At 49.2% G+C, this 22527-nt stretch overlaps 1 protein-coding gene across 4 annotated transcripts in view; it reads right to left on the bottom strand.

Moving 5' to 3' along the window:
* The window catches only part of WDR25 (WD repeat domain 25), a 173140-nt gene that overhangs the window by 47505 nt on the left and 103108 nt on the right, over nt 1–22527 (bottom strand). For all 4 annotated transcript variants that reach the window (XM_049899621.1, XM_049899620.1, XM_049899618.1 and 1 more), the window contains exon 3: nt 9832–9979. In XM_049899621.1, coding sequence (XP_049755578.1) covers nt 9832–9979 — 148 coding nt within the window. The remainder of the gene's footprint in view (nt 1–9831; nt 9980–22527) is intronic.

Genomic DNA, 22527 nt, shown 5'->3' on the forward strand with positions numbered 1-22527 from the left:
CTGTGGCTGTGAGGTGTCGCACTGCACAGTTAGGTTTACTTTCTGGGTTTTAAACCATGGGACTCTATTACCTATTTAAAAAACAAAACAAAACCCAGCCCACGCAATTTCTGCATGGTTGGGTTCTGCCTTCCTCGTGAAGAAGAGGTGGGGAGGGGGGAAGAAGTCTGCTGCTGTGGATTGAATTGTGTCCCTCAAAAAAGACATATTGAAGTCCTAATCCCAGGTACCTGTGAACATGGCCTTGTTTGGAGATAGGTCTTTGCCAATGTTGTCAGTTAGGTTAACATGAGGTCAGGCTGGAGTGGGGGGTTCCTAATCCCACCTGAGTGGTATCCTGTAAAAGAGAAGAGACGCAGAGACACCCAGAGGGAAGATGCCACGTGATGCCTCAGTTACGGGGCAGCTGCAAGCCAGTGAACACCTGGGGCTCCCCGAAGCTGAGAGAGAGGAGAACGGATGTCCCCCTGGAGCCTACAGACAGAGCCACCCTGATCACGCCCTGAATTCAGACTGCCAGCCTCCAGAACTATGGGACAATATATTTGTGTTGTTTAAAGCCACCCACTTCGTGGAATTTTGTTACAGCAGCCCCAGGGAACTAATACCCTGCCCAGGATGGCTGGCAACGAAATGTCCTCACCAATTGTGAGATTCGAGGGTTCAGTGAATCATCAAGCAGCTCAGGCCACAGAAGGACAGGCCCCTGAGCTAAGATGTCGGTGATTTTGATTTACGTCACCATACATTTTTTCATTATACTTTTTGTGTGTTTTCCAGAGTTTTCTCTCTCTCTCCCACTCACCCTCTCCCTCTTCCTGATCTCTGTCACATACACGCACTCAGGTCTTCATATTACTCACACACTATCTCTAAAGTGCGTTTTTAAAAGCACCTCTGCTGAGGTGGGGCAGGAAGTAGCGCTCTGGGGGGCCATGGGGAAGAGCTCGGCCTGGAGTTCAAATCCTCAGCTTCTCTGTGCCCCGAGTTTCCTCATCTGAAGAATGCAGCAGCCAGGGTACCTGCACCCAGACAGTGGAGGTGGGGCTGACACAAGTGACATAACAACCGTGGCCTGTGCCTGGCCCACAGCTCGTGCTCAGGAAAGGCTGGCCCTCTTTCCTTGGGTGGTACTGCTGCACTCAGCAATAGCCACCAGTAGGGTTTGCAGGTGTTTGGTCATCTAGTGCTGCTATAACAGAAATACCACAAGTGGATGGCTTTAACAAACAGAAATTTATTCTCTCACAGTCCAGAAGGCTAGAAGTCTGAATTCAGGGCGCCAGCTCAAGAGGAAGGCTTTCTCTCTCTGCCGGCTCTGGGGGAAGGTCCTTGTCATCAATCTTCCCCTGGTGTAGGAGCTTCTTAGTGCAGGGATCCCAAATCCAAAGGATGAACTCCCCTCGTGGTTCTTCATTCTTGGTAGCATGAGGTCTCCCTGTCTCTCTGCTGGCTTCTCTCTTTTATATATCAAGAGATTGACTCATCAATCACAAAAGGACAAATATTATGTAAGACCACTACCGTAAAACTCATGAAAAGGTTTACACACAAAAAGAAACACTGAGGGAGGGGAGGGGTGGGGATGGAAAAACACTAAATAGACAATAGATAAGCAGTAACTTTGATGAAGGGTAAGATAGTACACAGTACTCAGGAAGCCAGCACAACTTATACAAAGCACAATCATGGAAGCTCCACAGACACATCCAAACTCCCTGAGGGACAGAATTGCTGGGCTGAGCGCTGTGGGGTCCATGGTCTCGGGGAACATCTAGCTCAACTTGCATAACATAGTTCATAAAGAAAATGTTCTACATTCTACGTTGGCGAGTAGCGTCTGGGGTCTTAAAAGCCTGTGAGCGGCAATCTAGGATGCTCCACTGGTCTCACCCCTTCGGGAGCAAGGAAGAATGAGGAAAACTAAAGATACAAGGGAAAGATTAGTCCAAAGGACTAATGGACCATGTATCTACCATGGCCTCCACAAGCCTGAGTCCAGTACAACTAGATAGTGCCCGGATAACACCACTGCCTGCTCTGACAGGGATCACAAGAGAGGGTCCCGGACAGAGCTGGAGAAAAATGTAGAACAAAATTCTAACTCCAAAAGAAAGACCAAACTTGCTGGCCTGACAGAGACTGGAGAAACCCTGAGAAGATGGCCGCCAGACACCCCTTCAGCTCAGTAATGAAATTACTCCTGAGGTTCACCCTTCACCCAAAGATTGGACAGGCCCATAAAACAAAATAAGACTAAAGGGGCACAACAGCCCAGGGGCAAGGACTAGAAAGCAGGAGGGAACAGGAAAGCTGGTAATAGGGAACCCAAGATTGAGAAGGGAGAGTGTTGACATGTCCTGGGGTTGTTAACCAATGTCATAAAACAATATGTGTACTAACTCTTTAATGAGAAACTAGTTTGTTCTGTAAACCTTCATCTAAAATACCATAAAAAAAAAAAAGAAACTGACTCAAAACACAATCTAATCTTGTAGATTGAGTCCTGCCTCATTAACGTAACTGCCTCTAATCCTGCCTCATTAACATCATAGAGGTAGGATTTACAACACATAGGAAAATCACAACAGATGACAAAATGGCAGACAATCACAGGATACTGGGAATCATGGCCTAGCCAAGTTGACACACATTTCAGGGGGACACAACACAATCCATAACAGCAGGTAGTATGCATGAGACCTATCAATTTAGGAAGTTAAAATATCTTTAAAAATTAATCTGCTTTTCTAAGTAATCCAGGGGAGGAAGGGAAGTGGGTGGGGTGCAGGGGAACCAAGCCTGGCCATGTGTTTGGCGATTGTTGAAGCTGAGTGATGGGTACATGGGGATTCATTATGCTATTCTCTCTCCTTTTTGTGTGTTGGAATTTTCCAAAACTGAAAAAAAGAAAGAAAAAAGAAATTTTCAACTTGCAAGAAGGTGTGTCCCAACAGGTCGCTTGTAAACGGGTTTCCCGGGGCTCAGAGATCGCCATCCCACCAGCAAACACGCCATTTGGGCCCAAACAGTGTTTGGGCTCCAGAGTCACCCAGCAAAGTCCACCTTAACTCAGAAGGGAGCAGACGGTAACGGCATTGCAATTAAGAACACACAAGCACACAGAGACAACATGGCCGCCGCCACCATGGCGGCCCTGAAGGAAAACAGCACTGGCTACTAAGAACCATCTCTGATTTCTCCAGAGATCTGTCAGGAGCGTAATCTGAGGCGGGGGACGAGACAGCAGTCACATCTGTGGAAATGTGGAAAGGACCTCCAGGTACTTCCTCAAGTGCTGGGGAAGGTGGCTGCCAGGGTCTGCTAATGAAGTTAACAACTGATTTAATATCCATAACTAGGGTAAGCTTCCCACTCCACAGCTGAATGGGAAGAGAGGGAGACAATGAGAGTGACACAGGAGAGAAAACTTTTCCGAGGGTGAGAGTGCAGGAGAAAGGACCTGGGTGCGACGGGAAAAGGAAGTAGGCCCGAAGAGGATGTGGCCCTGAAAACCCGCCCGCTGAAAAGAGGATCCAACAGCAGAGACTGTGAAGGAGTGTCCAAAGAGCTGAGGAGGAAGTGCTGTCATAGATTAAAGGGAAAAGAAACCCTAGAGCCGGGGAGGCGTCTGCAGGGCTGGGGGGCCCATTTGTATCCATGTGGGGGAGGGGGTTTGGCACAGCTGTTCCTGAGACAACGAGGCATGGGAGGGGCAGCTCAGACCTTGACTGGACCACAGGATCCCTGAGCTTCCACTTCTGGACCTGTCAAATGGCAAGTACCCCTAGGCCTAACGGAGAAGGAAGACACAGTACCTGCCCCGCAGGAGCCCCATCTGTGTGCCCACCAGCCAGCAGCCCAGCCCACACCTGCTCTGTCTGCCCTCCTCTCCCCTCCTGTCCCCGAAGGACACCTGGGTGAGTCTCTCTCAGGTGCCAGATGCCTGAAAGCCTAGCTGGGGAAGCCCATGTACCCTGCAGGCACCTCCCCAGAGGCAGGAGAGCCGTGCCACTTTAAAGGTTTTCAAGCCACATAAGAAGCCTCCTCCAGCCCCTTCTCAGAAGCCCCATGAGCCCCTGGTACACTCCACCAAGGTTTAATTTGAGCCCTTCTTGCCCTTCTTATGCCAAGTGGTCTGAGATTGCAGGGCTAACACCTTCCCGCCAGAGCAGCAGCTCTCAACAGCCGAGAAGCATCCTTCAGAGGGCTCAGGAAGCACAGCTGGGCCACCCTCCCCAGGCCCCGGGCTCTCCCTGCGGGTGGTCAGCAGCTGCTGAGAGCCAGCAGGCTCTCCAGGAGTCACCTAGGCTGAGCAAACTGTCCACAGCCGGGACGCAGGTATTGCGGGGGGGCGGGGCAGGGGGCGAGGCTCGAAGGCTTCTGTGTACCACTCAGGCCAGAGTCTGAATGACAGCTCAGTGGCCACTTGCTGTGTAGCCTAGCATAAGTCACCAAACACTCCAGGCCTCAGTTTCTCGGTCAATGAAATGGGCAGGAGAGTGTGGAGACAACCATGTAACATACAGCACAGGTCAAGCATACATTCATTCATGTCACCATGGCAGACAGGTGGGTGCTGGAGCAGGACACAGCCCAGGGCCTGGCCCCAGTGACTCCCCTACGGTAGCTCCATGACGTGGGCCCCCGTCGTGAGAGAAGAAATCACATCTTAGGAAAGGAGGGGGACGGCCAGTCGTGGGCCGAGTCTCTGCTGGCAATGTACTCCCAGGCACTGAGACCCCTACCAAGGGCACAGGGGCATCCCAGGGCCAGGAGGGGCTGGCAGGGCTGAGGATAGCACCGCTGCGGGCCATGGGCTGTCTGGGTAAAAAGGGCCAGCAACATGCCCTGGCAACAAACCTGGAGCTGTGGAGAGAGGGTCAGGAAGGACAGCAGAAAGTGGGGAGGTATGCATACCCCCCAAGTCAAGGCACTGGCCATTCTGTCACCAGAGGCTGTGACGCCCCTCCCCCCCCACAGGCCCCTGTGCCCTGGAGAAGCAGACATGGAGGAGAAGCTCACGGCCAAGTCCTCCTCATGGTCTACCCCAATCCTGCACATGAGACCCAGGGCCACGCTGCTAGGCATGCTGGGGACCACCAGGGGCTCCAGGAACTGACCCCCGGAGCCGCTCCATGTGGAGAAGCAGCCTAGCACCCAGGGCCGCTTTGACAACTCTGTTGGATTAAGGTTGGGCAGTGAGGGGGAAGGGGTCTTTGCTGAGGACCTACCAGGTGCCAGGAACTCTGCAGGGGCCTGGACATGCACGCCTCAGCTGCCCCCTCAACACCCCAGTCAGGCACTGCAGCCCCCCTCAAGGAGGTGGGACAGAGGTGAGGGGCTCACCCAAGACCACCTGGTGAGGTAGGCGGGGAGCCTGCCCTGCACCCTGCTCCACCCCCACTCCTCCATCTCCCCCAGGGGCCAGAACTATGTGGGTGCTCACAGAGACCTCGAGCTCTGCCTGTGGGAGAAGAAGGGGACAGAGTACTCTGCCGGCCAGGGCTCCAGGGCACAGAGGTCTCCAACCCCTGCAGAGGGGACAGGATGGCCCGACCACTGTTGGGCAGGGCCCCTGACCGGGGCTGGAATCTGGAGAAATGCTACCAGTACTGCTTAGAATGACTCAGGCTGGGGGATTTTGAGGTGACTGATTTGGTCTGCTGGGTGGCTGACTCACAAAGCAGGTGCCACAGCCAGCACAGTCCCTGAGGCCGCCTCGGCCTAACACACCAGGGAAGTTTTGTTAGGAAGATTACAGGCTGAAACAGGAGCCCCAAAAATAATTAATCTGCAAGCAGATTTTACTTAAGTGTTGATTCATGGCTGTTCTATAAGCCAACAGCCCGTCAGAACTATAAATTAATGAGATAAAATGTGGCTGGCCCTCCATATTTCAGGCTGTGTATTGACGTTTTAGAATCCTCAGATTTTTAACGGTATTGATTGAGGACGCCAGGATAAATGGCCTTGGCGCCCAGTCCCCATTAACGGTGATGGGCACCGAGTGACTAATCCCCTGAGCTGCGAGGACGCCCGCACTGCCTGCTGCTGGCAGGGAGTTCTAATTAGATTGAAATGAAAAAGCCCAATCACCAAGGGCGGAAAAGGCAGATCAAGTAGAGTGAAGATCAGACTCGGTGAAGAGGAAGGACCATATCAGTCGAAGCAGCCGGAAACGGGGGGCTGCCCACGCCCACCCGACCCTGGTGAGAGAGAGGGCCCACAAAGGCCTGAGCTGGGACCTGGGGAGGCCCATGTCCTGGGCTGAGACCTGGGGTGCCCCCATGTCCTGGGCTGGGACCCGGGGAGCCCCCACGTCCTGGGCTAGACAAGCCGGTAAGGTGGGGACAGAGTAGGGCTTCTCCCACCACAGCCCCTGGTGGGTTTCGTTTCACTGGGTAGGAGAGATGGCAGTGTCCAGCTCTGCTCTGTCGTGTTCCATACACAGCTCCGAGCCGGGCCTGGCCAGGTGACGGACACACAAAGGCCACCAGGACAGGACCACCCTCAAGGAGCCCCCACGCTTGCCAGGGAGACAGACAAGGAAACCAATACCATCTCTGGAAGGAGAAGCCCCACCTGCGGGCAGAGAGGGCTCCTCTGAGAGTGAGGTCCAAGCCCCCTGGGGGCAAAGGATGCCCGGCACCAGGCCCTGTACACAGTTGGTGCTCAATAAGTAACTGCTGAATGAAGGAAACTGGGCAGTAGGCAGGGGAATCAGGTGGTGCACACCACTCCCAGCAGGAAAACATCCTCAGTCAACCCCTAGCTGGGGGGCAAAGCCCTGGGGGCAGGTGCTGGCTGGCCATCCATACCACCCAACACCCCATAGCAGAGGACAAGCTGCCCCCCAGCCGCAGCCCACCAAGAGACCAGGCAAGCTGCCCACCCCATCTCTCCTAGCTCCTTGTCCTGGCCTCGTCCCCTCCAGGTGCCAGTTTCCCCAACTCCAACCCTTCCTCCACCACAGCTACCACAGACCAGCCCAGAGCCCAAATCGGCCGCGCCTGCCTGCTTCCTCCCGCTCAGCAGTGGCCCCCTACTGCCACCTGCTGCAGCAGCAGTCACTCGGCACCCAGGATGTCGGAAAATTTCAGACCCACACACTCGCACACCCACTCACACACATACTCCGTCTCACGCTCACACTCACACTTAGTCTCACACCCTCACAATCACACACATACTCTCGCAAACCCACTCACACTCACTCTCACACCCTCACACTGTCTCACATACACACTCAGCCTCACAATCACATTCTCACACACACACACACACATACTTACACTCAGTCACACACACACACACCCCCTCACATGCGGATACTTGCACTCACCCTCACACCCACACACTCCCATGCAGTCTCACACACACATACCCACACCCCCAGTCACATTCGCACCCACATCCACTCACACTCAGTCCCACCCATGCTCACACATATATACACATCCACTCACACACACATACAGGCACACATACACATACACGCTCATGTACACACCCACACACTCACATATAGATTCACTCACACACATACACTCATATACATGCTCACATATACACACACACACATGCACACTCAGACACACTTATACACACATGCTTGCACTCACAGCATTCGTTGGTTTAATATCTGGTGACTGAGAAGACAGGTGACAGAAGGCCACTATGAATCCAGTAATGTTATCAGATGAGTTTGTATTTGATGAACTGACAATACTGCCCGCACCCGAAGCCTGGAAGGCACAGGTGTGAACATGTGTCACTTCTTCACTCCATGGGCAGGCGAGCAGTGCCTGTGTGCACTGAAGTGGCCCCACAGTGAGGAACAGGGTGGGCAACACGCCCCATCGTGGGAGCTGCCCACAAGCTATTCTCACAGTCCTTATCTTGCTCCATCACCACATTACAACGTCTGGAATTCCCTCTGCATGTCTGTCTCTCCAGCCGACATGAGCTTCTCCAGGACACTGGGTCTTGTCTACCTCTGCATCCCTGACACCAAGCATCGTTCCCTGGACACACGAGCAGTAGAGTGCAGCGATCAGGCAGCCGGCTTTGGAGCCTTGCCGGTTACTGGGCCATGCCCCGAGGGTGTGAATTGCGGGTACTAACAGAACCCACTTGGGAGGGTGTGCGGGGCCCAGCCAACTTAGGGTGGACCCTGGTTGGTTACCAGAGCCATGTGTGAATCAGGAGTACTGGCAGAACCCACCTCAGAGGGCATGTGGAGCCGGGACAAGAGGCTGCAGGGTGCATGGGGCCTGGACGGAGGTGAGGCTGCAGGGCGTGTGGGACCTGGGCAGGAGGTGAGGCCTCAGGGCGTGCGGAGCCTGGGTGGGAGGTGAGGCTGCAGGGTGTGTAGGGCCTGGACGAGAGGCTGTGTGCAGAGGCACACCTAGCTCTCAGTCATCAGAGTAGCTGCCATCACCGCCAACCATCTCGCTGTCATCAAATGGCACCACACTCCCTGAGCCTGGCTCCCTCGTTTTTCCTGCAGAGCTCATGGGTGTTGAGAAGATCAACGAAGCCAGTGGGGAAGAAACGTGCCATACCCCCGGCATTGGGGGCACGTGGGCCCTGCAGCCACACACCAGGCCCCACGTCACCGCTCCACGGTGCGCTGCTGCAGGACCCCGAGCAAGGAGCCTCCGCCTCCTCATCTGCCAAACAGGGGGAGAAGTAGCACTGCCACAGGCTGCCGTGGGGACAGACATGTCTGCGGTGTGCACAGCCAGTGGCACAGTGCCAGCTCCCAGCAGGCCCCACGACCAGAGGCCGGTGACATAACCACCCATACTGAGAGATAACAGAGCTCCGTCTCAGGAGCTGTGAGGCTGCCTCCTGTGGCCTGGAGGGAGAGCAGGACAGTCGAGGTGGGAAACTAGCCCCCCCACGACCTGTGTCCCCAAACCACTCAGTCCCCTCCGTGCCTCCTCAGAGTGCCAGGGCCAAGCAGTACAGGTGGGACCTGGAATCTCATCTCCTTCCTGCTGGCCCCTGGGAGAGATGCAGGCTCCAGCACCACCACCTCTGGGCCCGGATGGGCAGGGGGCACAGAGGGCTCAAGGGAAGCACTGGGCCCTGCTGCAGGCCTCCTGGCAATGGCGCCCACAGAAAAATGACCGAGGAGGAGCCCTGAGGCACAGAAGACAGTGGGGGTGAGCAGAGCCCAGGGCTGAGAATCAGGGGGCCTGGGTTTGAGCCCCAGCTCAGCCACTCCCTGGCTGTGTGCCTACCTGTGACCTGCACGCGGGACAGCGCCTGTCACACAGGAGGCTCAGCACGGAACGTCCCCTGCCCTGACGCCTCTCTCCTTCCTGCCCGCTTGTCAAGCGCCCCCTTAGGATTTCTCCACACCACTCTGTCTTCCCCAGGTGCCTGCAGTGTGGGCGCCAGAGCAGAACTTGTCTCCAGACTTTCCTCACAGCCTTTCAACTGCCATGAATTGACAGGAACTCTAAACCGATTCCGACCAAAGGACACACAGATAAAGTTAAATCTAGTTCACTACAAATTACATGTCAGAAGTTGATTAAAAAGCTACCTGTTTACCCAGCCCCACAGCTTGAGGCTGAGACAACCTTGGGGCTCCGTACTCAGCGGGGGGCTGGCAGAGCCCGCTCACACCCTCTGTGATATGCCACAGTGCCAACAGGCAGATGCCCTGGAGGACCACTCCCCAGGCAGGGTCAGCAGTCCATCCTAGGCTTCTGGCAGCTTGGGGCGCGGGCCCAGCAGACAGCTTCCCTGCAGGTCCGACCCCGGCCGCAGGCCCTGGGGGCAGGGGCCTCTGGGTAATGACACAGAAAAGCACACCTGTTTCGAGGTCCGTCAGGTGCAAGGCGAAGTCAAAGCCACCGCTGAGGATGCGCTGGCCGCACGGAGACCAGCGGGCGGCCCGCACGGCCTCTGTGTGCAGGGCATAGGTCTGCAGGCAGCGGCCCAGGTCCACAGCGTCCCACACCTACAAGGCAAACATAGAGACAGCCCATGTCACCAAGGGCCAGATCCCTGGCTCAGCGCCGCCCCGCCCAGGAAACAGCCTCAGAGTGGAGCTAGGTTTCCACTGTCTGACAATCAAGACCGTATCTACAGGTGAGACTTTTCCTCGTAGAAATGCTAGGTCGTGGGCTGGCCAGCTGAGGGAAGCTTGTCCCTAAAATCTTTCTGGGGTGCAGGAGAAACAGCACGTTCTGGGTCCTGACGCTCACCTATGGCCCCTGTGTCTGCACCCTGCCTCCTCACCCCCAGGGAGCCTGCTGTCACCACCTAGGGTTCTATTCCAGTCTCTCCTCAGCCCCCATACTGTCCTCCAAGAAGGCATTTCGGGCCCTTTGTGGACACCATCCACAGGGTACGCCTTAGGCCTGCTGCCCGAGTTCACAGCAGAGAAGTCCTCCCTGGAGTGAAGGCCCTGTCCCTGGTTCCCGCCTTGGCCTCTTTCCATGGCAGTGAGGCTCATGGGAGAAAGCCCTATGCAAACTCAATGAACTCCGGAAAGCGTTTTTTAAGCCTTAAAAATAGAACTGTACACTCGGCGAGCCAGGACAACAGGAAACGGGAAGAACAAGCTGTGTGGGTGAGGGGGCTGCCTTCGGCTTATCACCAGCTCCCCCAGGACACTCCGCCTGACCACCACACCACTGGGGAGAAGGCCTGAGCACGGAGTCCAACAGCTGGTGCTCAGCAGGGCTAGACCCCAGCCCTCATACCACTACATGAAGGAGACACACTCCGGTCTACCCTCAGGCGGCTCAGGAGATTAACCAGGAGAAGGCAAAGAAACTTCAAAGTGGATGGGAATTCACAGTAGGGAAGCCTAGGGCAGGGAAGCGCTGCTTGTCACTGTAAGCTTTGTAGTACTCTGGGCTTTTTAAAGCTATTCACGAGCTCAACTTTAATAGTAAAATAGGATGAATGAACTAGATCTATGGGGTTAACATGCTCAAACAGTAAAAATTAACATTAAGCACACAAGACAAGCTGCAAATACGCAGTAGGACGCCACTTAAGCTTTAAACACATGGAGAACAAAGCCGTATCTTGTTTGTGGATGCGCGCGCGTTTGCAGCGAGGATATAAAACACGCCTGTGGGAACGAAGAGAGAGGGCCAAGAGAGAGGGCCGGGCCGGGGAGGAAGCCGCCAAGGGTATGCTTTTTATCGTACATTAGGCGAAAGTTTACAGAGCGAATGAGTCCCCCATTCCATAGTTTCGACGCAAAGTGTTCCATGGCATTGGTTTCAAGCTACACTGTATTTCTTTTAAAGCCAGAGAGAGAGGCAAACAGAGACCGGGAGAGAGAGAGAATGCTCTGAAGTGAATATGCCCAAATGTCCCCACCTATTAAACCCATTCATTCACTCATTCCTTCAACAAACATTTCCTGAGCAACTGCTATTAGCCCGGCATTGTTCATCAGTTAAAAAAAAAAAAAAAAAAAAGACCAAACTCCCTGCCTTCACAGTTCATGTTCTAGTAGGGGAGGCAGACACAGAGCAAATGAATAAGCAGAATCTATAGGACATAAGGAAACCCTGGTGGCATCGTGGTTAAGTGCTACGGCTGGTAACCAAAAGGTCAGCAGTTCGAATCCACCAGGCACTCCTTGGAAACTCTATGGGGGCAGTTCTACTCTGTCCTATAAGGTTGCTGTGAGTCGGAATCAACTCGACAGCAATGGGTTTGGGTTTTTTTTGGTTTATAGGACATAATGGATTACACCTATAATATAGTATGGATAACATCTCAAAGAAAACGAAAATCCTCACAACTGGACCAATAAGCAACATCATGATAAATGGAGAAAAGACTGAAGTTGTCAAGGATTTCATTTTACTTAGATCCACAATCAACATCCATGGAAGCAGCAGTCAAGAAATCAAAGGACGCATTGCACTGGGCAAATCACTGCAAAAGACTTCTTTAAAGGGTTGAAAAACAAAGATGACGCCTTAAAGACTAAGGCGCATCTGACCTAAGCCGTGGTGTTTGCAACTGCTTTATACGCACGCAAAAGCTGGACGATGAACAAGGAAGACCAGAGAAGAGCTGACGCCTTCGAATTGTGGTGATGGAGAAGAATATTGAATATACCGCGGACTGCCAGAAGAACGAACAAATCTGTCTTGGAAGAAATATAGTCAGAATGTTCCTCAGAAGCAAAAAATGGCAAGAGTTGATCTCATATACTTTGGACATGTTATCAGGAGGGATCTGTCCCTGAAGAAGGACATCATGCTTGGTAAAGCAGAGGGTCAGCGAAAAAGAGGAAGACCCTCAGTGAGATGGATTGACACAGCGGCTGCAACGATGGGCTCAAGCATAACAACAATTGTGAGGACGGAGAAGGACTGGGCAGTGTTTCATCCTGTTGTACATAGGGTGGCTATGAGTTGAAACCAACTGGACGGCACCTAACAACAACACAGTATATAAGAGTGGGGGTAAGAGTGACTTTACCTTGAGCAGCTGGCCTTTGTCCCTAGCCCCTATGAAAAGACCCTTAGGTTAGCTGGGCTGCATTGGCCATGCCTAAGGACTTGTACTAATGTGGAGTAACCTGATTGGGAGGGAGCCCACCTGGTAACCAACAGCGAGCACATGGACAGGCTGCTAAAAGCCCCGGACACGAAGGCCCAACGGAGCTTCCTAAGGGACAGCGTCCTGGGTAGGGACGTGCTCTCTGTGTTGCAGTCCTTTCCAAACCTCCCTGAGTGCCTCTTCATGTTGCCTCTGAATTACTATATCTTCTCCTGTTACCTTTGAGCTGTATCCTTTACCCTAATAAACCACATAACCATAACTATAGTCTTGAGTTCTATGTGACATTGTAGCGAATCACCAAGCTCAGAAGAGAACAGCTGGTGACAGAGACAATGGAGAAGCTGGACAGTAGAGATACACTTTACCTCCGCCTCCTGGGAACCAGCTTTGTGCTGATTCTTATTCATAAAATCATTCGCTTAATAAGGTAGTGGTAATGACTGAGATCCCAAACAGTAAGCAGGAGAGGGGGCTATAAAGCCAGGAGAAGGGGCTGGGATGCTAGCTAGGGCGGCTAGGAGGTGACCTTTGAGGGAACAGGTGACCTTTGAGGGAAGACCTGGGGGTGAGCGAGGGGGTTGTACAGGGACTAGAGGAGCCTCCCAGACAGAACAGGAGTGGGCCTGGCACGTCCACGGAGCAGCACAGAGGCTGGCGTGGCTACAGAGGTGAACATGGTGGAGGAGTGGTAAGAGGTGGAGTCTGGACATAATAAGGAGTCAGGCCAGCCAGGGTCCTGCAGGTCCGAGACAGCACGAGAGCCAGGGCACCAAGCTTAAAGCACAGGGTCGAGGGCAGACACAGGGGGACCAGTGAGGGGCCCTGCAACAGGCCAGGTGAGAGAGGGTGACCAGGTGAGAGAGGCGACAACATGAGCCAGTTGGAGGCAATGGAGCCAGAGTGACTGGTCCATTGGAAGGTGGCGCCAGCAAGACTTCTGATAGATTACCTAGTGGTGGGGTATGAGGGCAGGAGTAAAATCCAGGGCTGCCCCCAAGTTTCTGGCCTGAATACCAAGAGCGATGGAGCTGCAATTATCTGGGCTGGCTCAGGCTACGAGAGGGCCAGTCGGAGGAGAGGCAGACAAGTGGCTCAGCACTGAAGGACCCTGCCTGAAATGTCTATTAGAGCAGGTAGCTGGGATGTGAGTGTGAGGCTCAGAAGAGAGGAAAGTCATTACCACAGAGACAGTGTGTAAGGCATGAGCTGGAGGGTCACCCCGAGGGAGTAAGCGTGGACAGGGCAGAGAGGGGGCCTGAGCCCAAGGCCTCAGTACTCAGAGGTGGGGGGAAGGGAATGAATGATGAGGAGAACTCAGAAAAGGATTCTGAGAAGAATAGGCCAGTGAGGCGGGAGGAAACACAGAAGAGGGGTGTCCTGGAAGCCAGGAGAAGAGAGCATTCCAAGGAGAAGCGACTGGGCAACTGTGGGAACTGAGAACATCCCAGGTTTTATCACTCTGGCTGTTAGGGACATGGGTGTCTCAGATGCTAACTATACTTTGAGCGTGTTTAAAATTGATCATAATTTAAAATTAAAATGTTAAATTAATAAAGAGGAGGAGAAAAGGAAGAGACAGAGGGAGGAGAGGAGAGAAGAGATAGAGAGAAAAGAAGAAAGGAAGTGGGATGGGCGAGGAGGGGGAAGGAAGAGGGAGGGGGAGAAGGAGGAGGACAAAGAGGAGGAGGACGAGGACAAGAAGGAGGATGAGGGTGGTCACCACAGGAAAGAAAGGAAGGACTAGAAATCTGCAGCACCACGGCCAAAAGCAGAAAAGTGGGAAGTTGGAATCAGTCTTGGGAACCTGTTTAAGGAAACCTATCAATCCGTAAACAGCCTGAGAAATGGAAATGGAACAACTAGCACGGAAATAATGAGAATGTTGACACATTGTGAAAAATGTAACCAATGTCACTGAACACTATGTATAGAAATTGTTAAACGGGAACCCGATTTGTCGTGTAAACTTTCACCAAAAACACAATAAAATATTATTTAAAAAAAAAAAAGTAAACTGCTTGGTAGCTTGTCTCTGAAGAGAGAAAGCTGCAGGCTGGGCCCTCCTGGCCGATGCCTGGACAGCGCTGGCGGCCACCAGTGTGGACATCGGCCCCCGCCTCCCCCCCCCCCCCCCGAGCCACCAAGGGTGAAGGAGAGGAGGATCCTTGCTAATCGCGCCCTCTAACTGAATGTAATGCTCACTGTCAGGTTGTAAAGATCGACCCCCAAGCCTCGTGGCAGCCAGAAGTATACACATTTTTAAAATTAATTAGAGCTCCTGCTTTGTCTTTGTGGAATAAAGGCATTAAGTCTTCTGTCGAATTTTCTAAGATGACTTGATGTATTAACAAGACATTCTATGTGTCCGGTAAAAAGTCACAGGTTTGGAAAGGACGTGACAGGGAAAATGCAGCCCAGTCACTTGCCCATCGCGGGAGAACCGTGGCTTCCCTGTCTTGGTTACTGAGACGCAGCCCCACCCGGGAATTCCTCAGCGTCTCCCCAAATTGTGAACATGACCCAGGGCTTGACCCACACACAGGTAGTGTTCTTTCTGCCTGCCTGCCTTTCGGTTGTGATTATAGAAGCAGCACAATCTCCTTGTAAAATATTCAAACTATATAGAAGTGCTGAAAATGAAATCCTGTGGGAATCAACTACGGAATTGTTGTTTCTCTGATTAAAATGGAAATAAGTGTGCTGGGTAAATTTGTCAAACAGAAAACCACAAAGAAGAAAATAAGAGTCATCCATAATCCCACCATCTGGAGATAGTGGCTGTCAAACTTCAGGGTAAAACTTTGCCTACCATTTGGCCCCTCCCTGCCAGCTCCTGCCTCAGGGGACCCTCCTAGCTCAGCTCTGGCACCTGGCCTCCCCTCCACCTCTCGGCAGCCCCTCCTTGCCCACCAAGTACATCTAGAGCTCCTTCTCATACTTACACAGCTCAGCACAGATCTGGGCAGCCAGTGCCAAACCTTTCAGCAAAGGGAAGGCATCTGGGACAGGAGGACTGACAGCCTATTGCCTGCAGAACGCTCTGGGAATCCTTCATGGTGTGTGCACCCAAGAGCTGGAACTGCATTCAATCTACAGACCCAGCTGGGGAGGCATCTTAACAACATTGAGTCTTCTCATCCAAGAACAGAAAATTGCTCTCCATTTATTTCGGTCTTTTTTAGTTTCTCTAAGCAATGGTTTGTGGTTTTTAAGTGTAAAGGTCTTGAAATTTTTTTGTCAAGTTTATCCCTAACTATTTCATATTTTGATGGTATTGTAAATGGAATCTCTTAATTTTAATTTCAGATTATTCATTTCTAGTATGTAGAAATACAAATAATTTTTGTATATTGACTTTGAATTCTGCAATTTGCTAAACTTGCTTATTAGTTCTAGAAGCTTTTTTGTAAAGTCTGTAGAATTTTGTACACAGACAATCATGTCATATGCAAATAGGCAGTTTTACTTCCTCCTCAGGAGAAAGATGTGGCCATCTGCTCCTATAAAGATTTATAGCCTTGGAAACCCTGTCAGGCGGTTCCACCCTGTCCTATAGGGTCGTTATGAGCCGGAATTGACTCGATACCAGTGGGTTTCCTATCCAGAGGTTTTTTCTTTCTTTTTTTTGCCTTATTGCACTGGCTAGAACAATGCAGGAGATCCCATGATAGAATTTTGCAAGACCAACGACTTATTCATTGGAAATACCTTTTTTCAACAATATAAACACTGATTACACACATGGACCTCACCAGGTGGAACACACAGAAATCAAATCGACTACATCTGTGGAAAGACAGGATGGAGAAGCTCAGTATCGTCAGAACAAGGCCAGGGGCTGACTGCAGAACAGACCATCAGTTGCTCATGCGCAAGTTCAAGTTGAAGCTGAAGAAAATTAAAACGAATCCTTGAGAGCCAAAGTATGACCTTGAGTACATTCCACTTGGATTTAGAGACCATCTCAAGGGTAGATTTGACACATGGAACACTAATAACTGAAGACCATATGAGTTGTGGGATGACATCAAGGACATCATACATGAAGAAAGCAAAGGTCATTAAAAAAAAAAAAGAAAGACCAAAATGAATGTCAGAGGAGACTCTAAAACTTGCTCTTGAACACAGAGCAGCTAAAGTGAATGGAAGAAATGATGAAGTAAAAGAGCCAAACAGAAGATTTCAAAGGGCGGCTGGGGAAGACAAAGTAAAGTATTATAATTAAATGTGCAAAGACCTGGAGTTAGAAAACCAAAAGCGAAGAATGTGTCATTTCTCAAGCCAGAAGAACTGGAAAAAAAAAAAAAAAAAATCCAAGCCTCAAGTTGCAATATTGAAGAATTCTATGGGCAAGACAGTGAATGGTATAGGAAGCATCAAAAGAAGATAGAATATACAGTCACTGTACCAAAAAGAATTGGTCTACATTCAACCATTTTAGGAGGTAGCATATGATCAATAGTCAATGGTACTGAAGGAAGAAGTCCAAGCTGCACTGAAGGCACTGGCAAAAAAAAAAAAAAACAAGGCTCCAGGAATTGACAGAATACCAACTGAGATGTTTCAATGAACGGATACAACACTGGACGTGCTCACTCATTTAGGCCAAGAAATTTGGAAGACAGCTACCTGGCCAACCAACTGGAAAGATCCATACACAGGAATGGATTTATCAAAAAGCAAGGTACACACAGGCTTACTTGTGCTTACTTACTAATCTGTAGTGCATAATTTCACCTGATTTTTACCACATCAAATGTAGATTCCAAAGATGTTTACCCCACCCATTGCCGTCTAGTCGATTCCAACTCATAGCGACTCTATAGGACAGAGTAGAACTGCCCCATAGGATTTCCTAGGCTGTAAATCTTTACAGAAGCAGATTGCCACATCTTTCTCCCATGGAGTGGCTGGTGGGTCTGAACCAGTGACCTTTTGGTTAGCAGCCGAGTACTCAACCACTGCACCACCAGGGCTCCAGAAAGATGTTCACCTGTGTTTTATTGACTATACAAAGGCATTCGACTGTGTGGATCATAACATATTATGGATAACATTGTGAAGAATGAGAATTCCAAAACACTTAATTGTGCTTGTGTGGAACCTGTACATAGACCAAGAGGCAGTCGTTAGGGATACTGCATGGTTTAAAATCAGGAAAGGTATGTGCAGGGTTGAATTCTTTCACTGTACTTATTCAATCTGCATGCTGAGCAACTAATTCCAGAAGCTAGACTATATGAGGAAGAACACAGCATCAGGATTGAAGGAAGACTTGTTAACAACCTGCAATATGCAGATGACACAACCCTGCTTGCAAAAATGAAGAGGACTCGAAGCACTCCTTTACTGATGAAGATCAAAGACTACAGCCTTCAATATGGATTACACCTCAACATAAAGAAAAGTCCTCACAACTGAACCAATAAGCAACATCATGATAAACACAGAAAATACTGACATTGTGAAGGATTTAATTTTACTTGAATCCACAATCAACATCCATGGAAATAGCAGTCAAGAAATCAAATGACATATTGCACTTAGACTGAAGACGTCAAGGATTTCAGTTCACTTGGATCCACAATTAATGCCCATGGAAGCAGCAGTCAAGAAATCAAAAAACGTGTTGCATTGGGCAAATCTGCTGCAAAAAACCTCTTTAAACTGTTAAAAAGCAAAGATGTCACCTTGAGGACTAAGGTGCGTCTGACCCAAGCCATGATATTTTCAATCACCTCACATGCATACGAAAGGTGGACAATGAATGAGGAAGACCAAAGAAAAATTGATGCCTTTGAATTACGGTGTTGGAGAACAATATTGAAAATACCATGGACTGCCAGAAGAATGAACAAATCCGTCTCGGAGGAAGTACAGCCAGAATGCTCCTTAGGATCAAGGATGGCAAGACTTTGTCTTACGTACTTTGGACATGTTATCAGGAGGGACCAGTCCTTGAAGAAGGACATCATGCTTGGTAAAGTAAAGGGTCAGTGAAGAAGAGGAAGACCCTCAATGAGATGGACCGACACAGGGGCTGCAACAATGGCCTCAAACCTACCAATGATTGTGAAGATGGCGCAGGACCAGGGAGTGTTTTATTCTGTTGTTCATAGGGTCTCTATCAGTCAGAAGTGACTTCACGGCACCTAACAATGAATCTCCATGGTGAGGCCTTGTTCCTGATCTTAGGAGGAAGGCAATCAGTCTTTTGCACAGTTAAGTATGATGCTAGAGCAGGTTTTGTAGATGGCCTACCAGTTTGAGAAAGTTCCCTTCTATTTCTAGTTTACTGAGCTTTTATCAGAAATGGATTTTGAATTTTATCAAATTTTTTAATGTATCTATTGAGATAGTTTTTCTTTTATTGCTAGTTTTTCTTTTATAGTCCTTTAATATGTTGAATTACACTGATTTTCAAATGTTAAGTTAATCTTGCATCTGGAACAAATCCTACTTGGTCATGATATTACAAATACATACAGTTGGATTTGATTTGCTAAATTTTTATAAAGAATTTTTGCATCTATGTTCATAAGGGATATTGGCCTGTGACTTTCTTCTTTTGCAATTTTTTTTTTTTCTTGTTTTGATATCAGGGTAATGATTGGCCTCACAGAATGAGTTGAGAAGTGTTCCTTCCTCTTCAATTTTTGGAAAAGTTTGTGTAGAATTCATATTACTTCTTCCTTAAATGTTTGGTACAATGCATTGGTGAAGCCATTCGGAGCTGGAGTTTCCTTTGTCGGAAGGTTTTTAACTATGGATTCAATTTGTTTAATAGATACAGAGTTTTTTGAGTTATCTATTTCCACTTGAGTGAGCTTTTGTTGTTTGGGTCTTTCATTGGCATAAAGTTGATCATAATATTACCTTAATATACTTTTAATACCTGATGTTGCTGTTGTGTGCCGTCATGTCAATTTTGACTCATAGCAATCCTATAAGACACAGTAGAACTGCCCCATAAGGTTTCCAAGGCTATAATCTTTACAGAAGCAGACTGCCACATCTTTCTCCCAAGGAGCAGCTGGTGGGTTCAAACGAGATCTGTAATAAACCACTTCTCCCAACCCCAATACAGTTATGCACCGCATAATGTCCGTTTGGGCAACCCGTTACCACATATACATCATACGGTCCCATAAGGTTTTTTTTTTAAAAGGAAAAGCAGCTCTCCTTTTGTTTATTATTCCCCCCAATGGTTTTAAAGGCCCTGAACCCCCAGAGGAAAGGAGCAGCGGAGCTCCAGGGCACATCCCATACAATCCCTGCAGTGCTTCTTCCTCCCCCTCCTTCCCCTCCTCCTGGCTTCATTCACCCACCTGGCAGCCACTCACTCCCAGGACACAGCAGAACCTGCCACCACTCCTCCATTCCTGCCGTGGGTCCTGGCGGGGGCGCCGGCCGGGCTGGTGTGCTCGCAGGCTCCCAGCCCTGGGTGGTGGCAGCTGAACGTGATCAGGGAGTGGGCGCGACCACTAGCCACGCTCTGGGCGCCCACACACCCGCTCCTTGCCTGGTCTCCGCAGCCACCTCTTCACAGGCCCAGTGTACCCCCTGCCTTGTGCCCAGACACTCACAAAGTCCCAGTCCAGCTGACAGTGAAGCCCCTCCCTGGTCTGCGGCCCGAAGCTGCACACCCAGCAAGGCTGGCCTCCTGTACCCAGTGGATACAGCTCTGGGGCTTTGTCTGGTGGGCAGGTGGCAGCGGGGTTTGCAGGCCCAGGCTGCTCCTGCTCCTTAGGCAGGAGGACCAGCAGGCGGGGCTGCGTGTGTAACCCTGGTACTGCCTGTATATAACATGGTGTTTACGCAACACCAAATCGTATAACGTCCTATTTCATAGAAGGTTTATTGCGGAAGTTATCCAATGTGTGGCTGTATTTGTAACTTGTGTGGTTTCTCCTTCATTCCTGATGAGTCTGGCTAGAAGTTTATCACTTCTGTTGGTCTCAAAGAACCAGCTTTTGGTTTCACTGGTTTTTCTCTCTTGTTTTCCATTTCAATGATTTCTTATCTTCATTATTTCCTTTTTCTTGCTTACTTTGGGTTTCATTTGCTCTTCTTTTCCTGAAGGTAGAAGCTGAGAGCATTGATTTGAAAATTTCTTCCTTACTAATATATCCATTTAGTGCTATAAATTACCCTCTGACCACTGTTCCATCTTGTCGTTGTTGTTGTTAGTTGCTGTAGACTTGGTTCTGACTCATGGCAACCTTATGTATAACAGAATGAAACATTGTCTGGTCCTGTGCCATCTTCATAATCACTGGGATGTATGAGTCCATCGTTGTGGCTACTGTGCCAGTCCACCTCACTGAGGATTTCCCTTGTTTTCACTGATGCTCTATTTTACCAGACACGATGTCCTTGTCAAGTGACTGGTCTTTTCTGGACGATGTGTCCAAAGTCAGTGAGTCCCCGTCTTGCCATCCTCACTTCTAAGGAGCATTCTGGTTGTTTTTCTTCTAAAACCAATTTGTTCATTCTTTTAGCAGTCCACAGTATATTCAATATTCTTCCCCAACACCACAATTTAAATTCATCAATTCTTTTTCTGTCTTCCTTTTTCATTTCCAGCTTTCAAACGCATATGAGGCAATTAAAAATACCGTGGCTTGGGTCAGGCAGACCTTAATCATCACGCCCCACAAATTTTTATATGTTGTGTTTTCATTTGCATTCATTTCAAAATATTTTCTAATTGCCCTGCCAGTTTCTTCTTTGATCCATGGGTTATTTAGAAGTCTATTGTTTAGTTTCCAAATATTTGGGAATTTTCCAGATATATTTGTTATGGATGCTTAATTTAATCCCACTGTGGTCAAAGAATTATATTTTAAATGACTGAATCCTTTAAAATTTACTGAGATTCATTTTATGATCTAGAATATGGTCTATCTTGGTAACATTCCACGTGAACTTGAAAAGAATGTGTATTCTGCTTTTGTTACGTGGAGTATTCTGAAAAGGCCAAGTGGGGTGATAGTGTTCAAGTCTTCTACATCTTTACTGATTTCCTATCAACTTGATCTATCAATCATTGAGAAAGGGGTGTTGAAATCACCTACTATAATTGTGGATTTGATTGTTTCTTCATTCAGTTCTATCAGTTTTTGCTTCATGTATTTTAAAACTCTCTTACTTGGTACACAAATGTTTATGAACCAAATGTTTATGTACTTACTGTTATGCACCTAATGTTATGGCCTCTTGATGAACTGACCTATTTATCATTATAAAATTACTCTCTCATCCCTGCTAATATTCTTTGCTCTGAAATCTGATATTAATATACTCATTTCAGCTTTCTTGTTTTATTACTATTAACATGGTATTTCTTTTCCCATCCTTTTACATTTAACCTTTTTGTGTCTTTATATTTAAAGTCTGCCTGTTCTATGAATTGTATAATTGGGTCTTGCCTACTTATCCAACCCTAACAATCTTTATCTTTTAATTGAGGTGTTTAGGTCATTTTCATTTCATGTGATTATTGATACAACTTGGGTTTAAATCTTGCTATTTGCTTTCAATTTATTCCATCTGCTCTTTGTTCGCTCCCTCCAGTTTTTCTGCCTTCTTTTGGATTAAGTGTCTTGTTATTTCATTTTATCTTCCTGTCTTAGGCTGGGTTCTCTAGAGGGGCAAAACCAGTGAAGCACATATACATATCAATAGAGAGATATTTATTTCAAGGAAAATGGCTCACACAGTTGTGGAGACTGGGAAGTCCCAAATCTGTGGATCAGGCCTCAGGCTGGAGGCGTCTCCTGACTCACATGGTTGCACGGGATGACGAACCCAAAACTGGCAGGTCAGGTGGCAGGCTGCTGGCTCATGTCACCAGGGGCAGAGGTCAGATGATGACGAACTGAATGTAGGATTGAGAGAGAGTGAGCTCTGCCAAAACATCCATATATATTAGATGCAGGCCATACCCTCAAGGAAATTCCCCCT

Source organism: Elephas maximus, chromosome 10 (assembly GCF_024166365.1).
Source record: "Elephas maximus indicus isolate mEleMax1 chromosome 10, mEleMax1 primary haplotype, whole genome shotgun sequence".
Taxonomy (NCBI): domain Eukaryota; kingdom Metazoa; phylum Chordata; class Mammalia; order Proboscidea; family Elephantidae; genus Elephas; species Elephas maximus.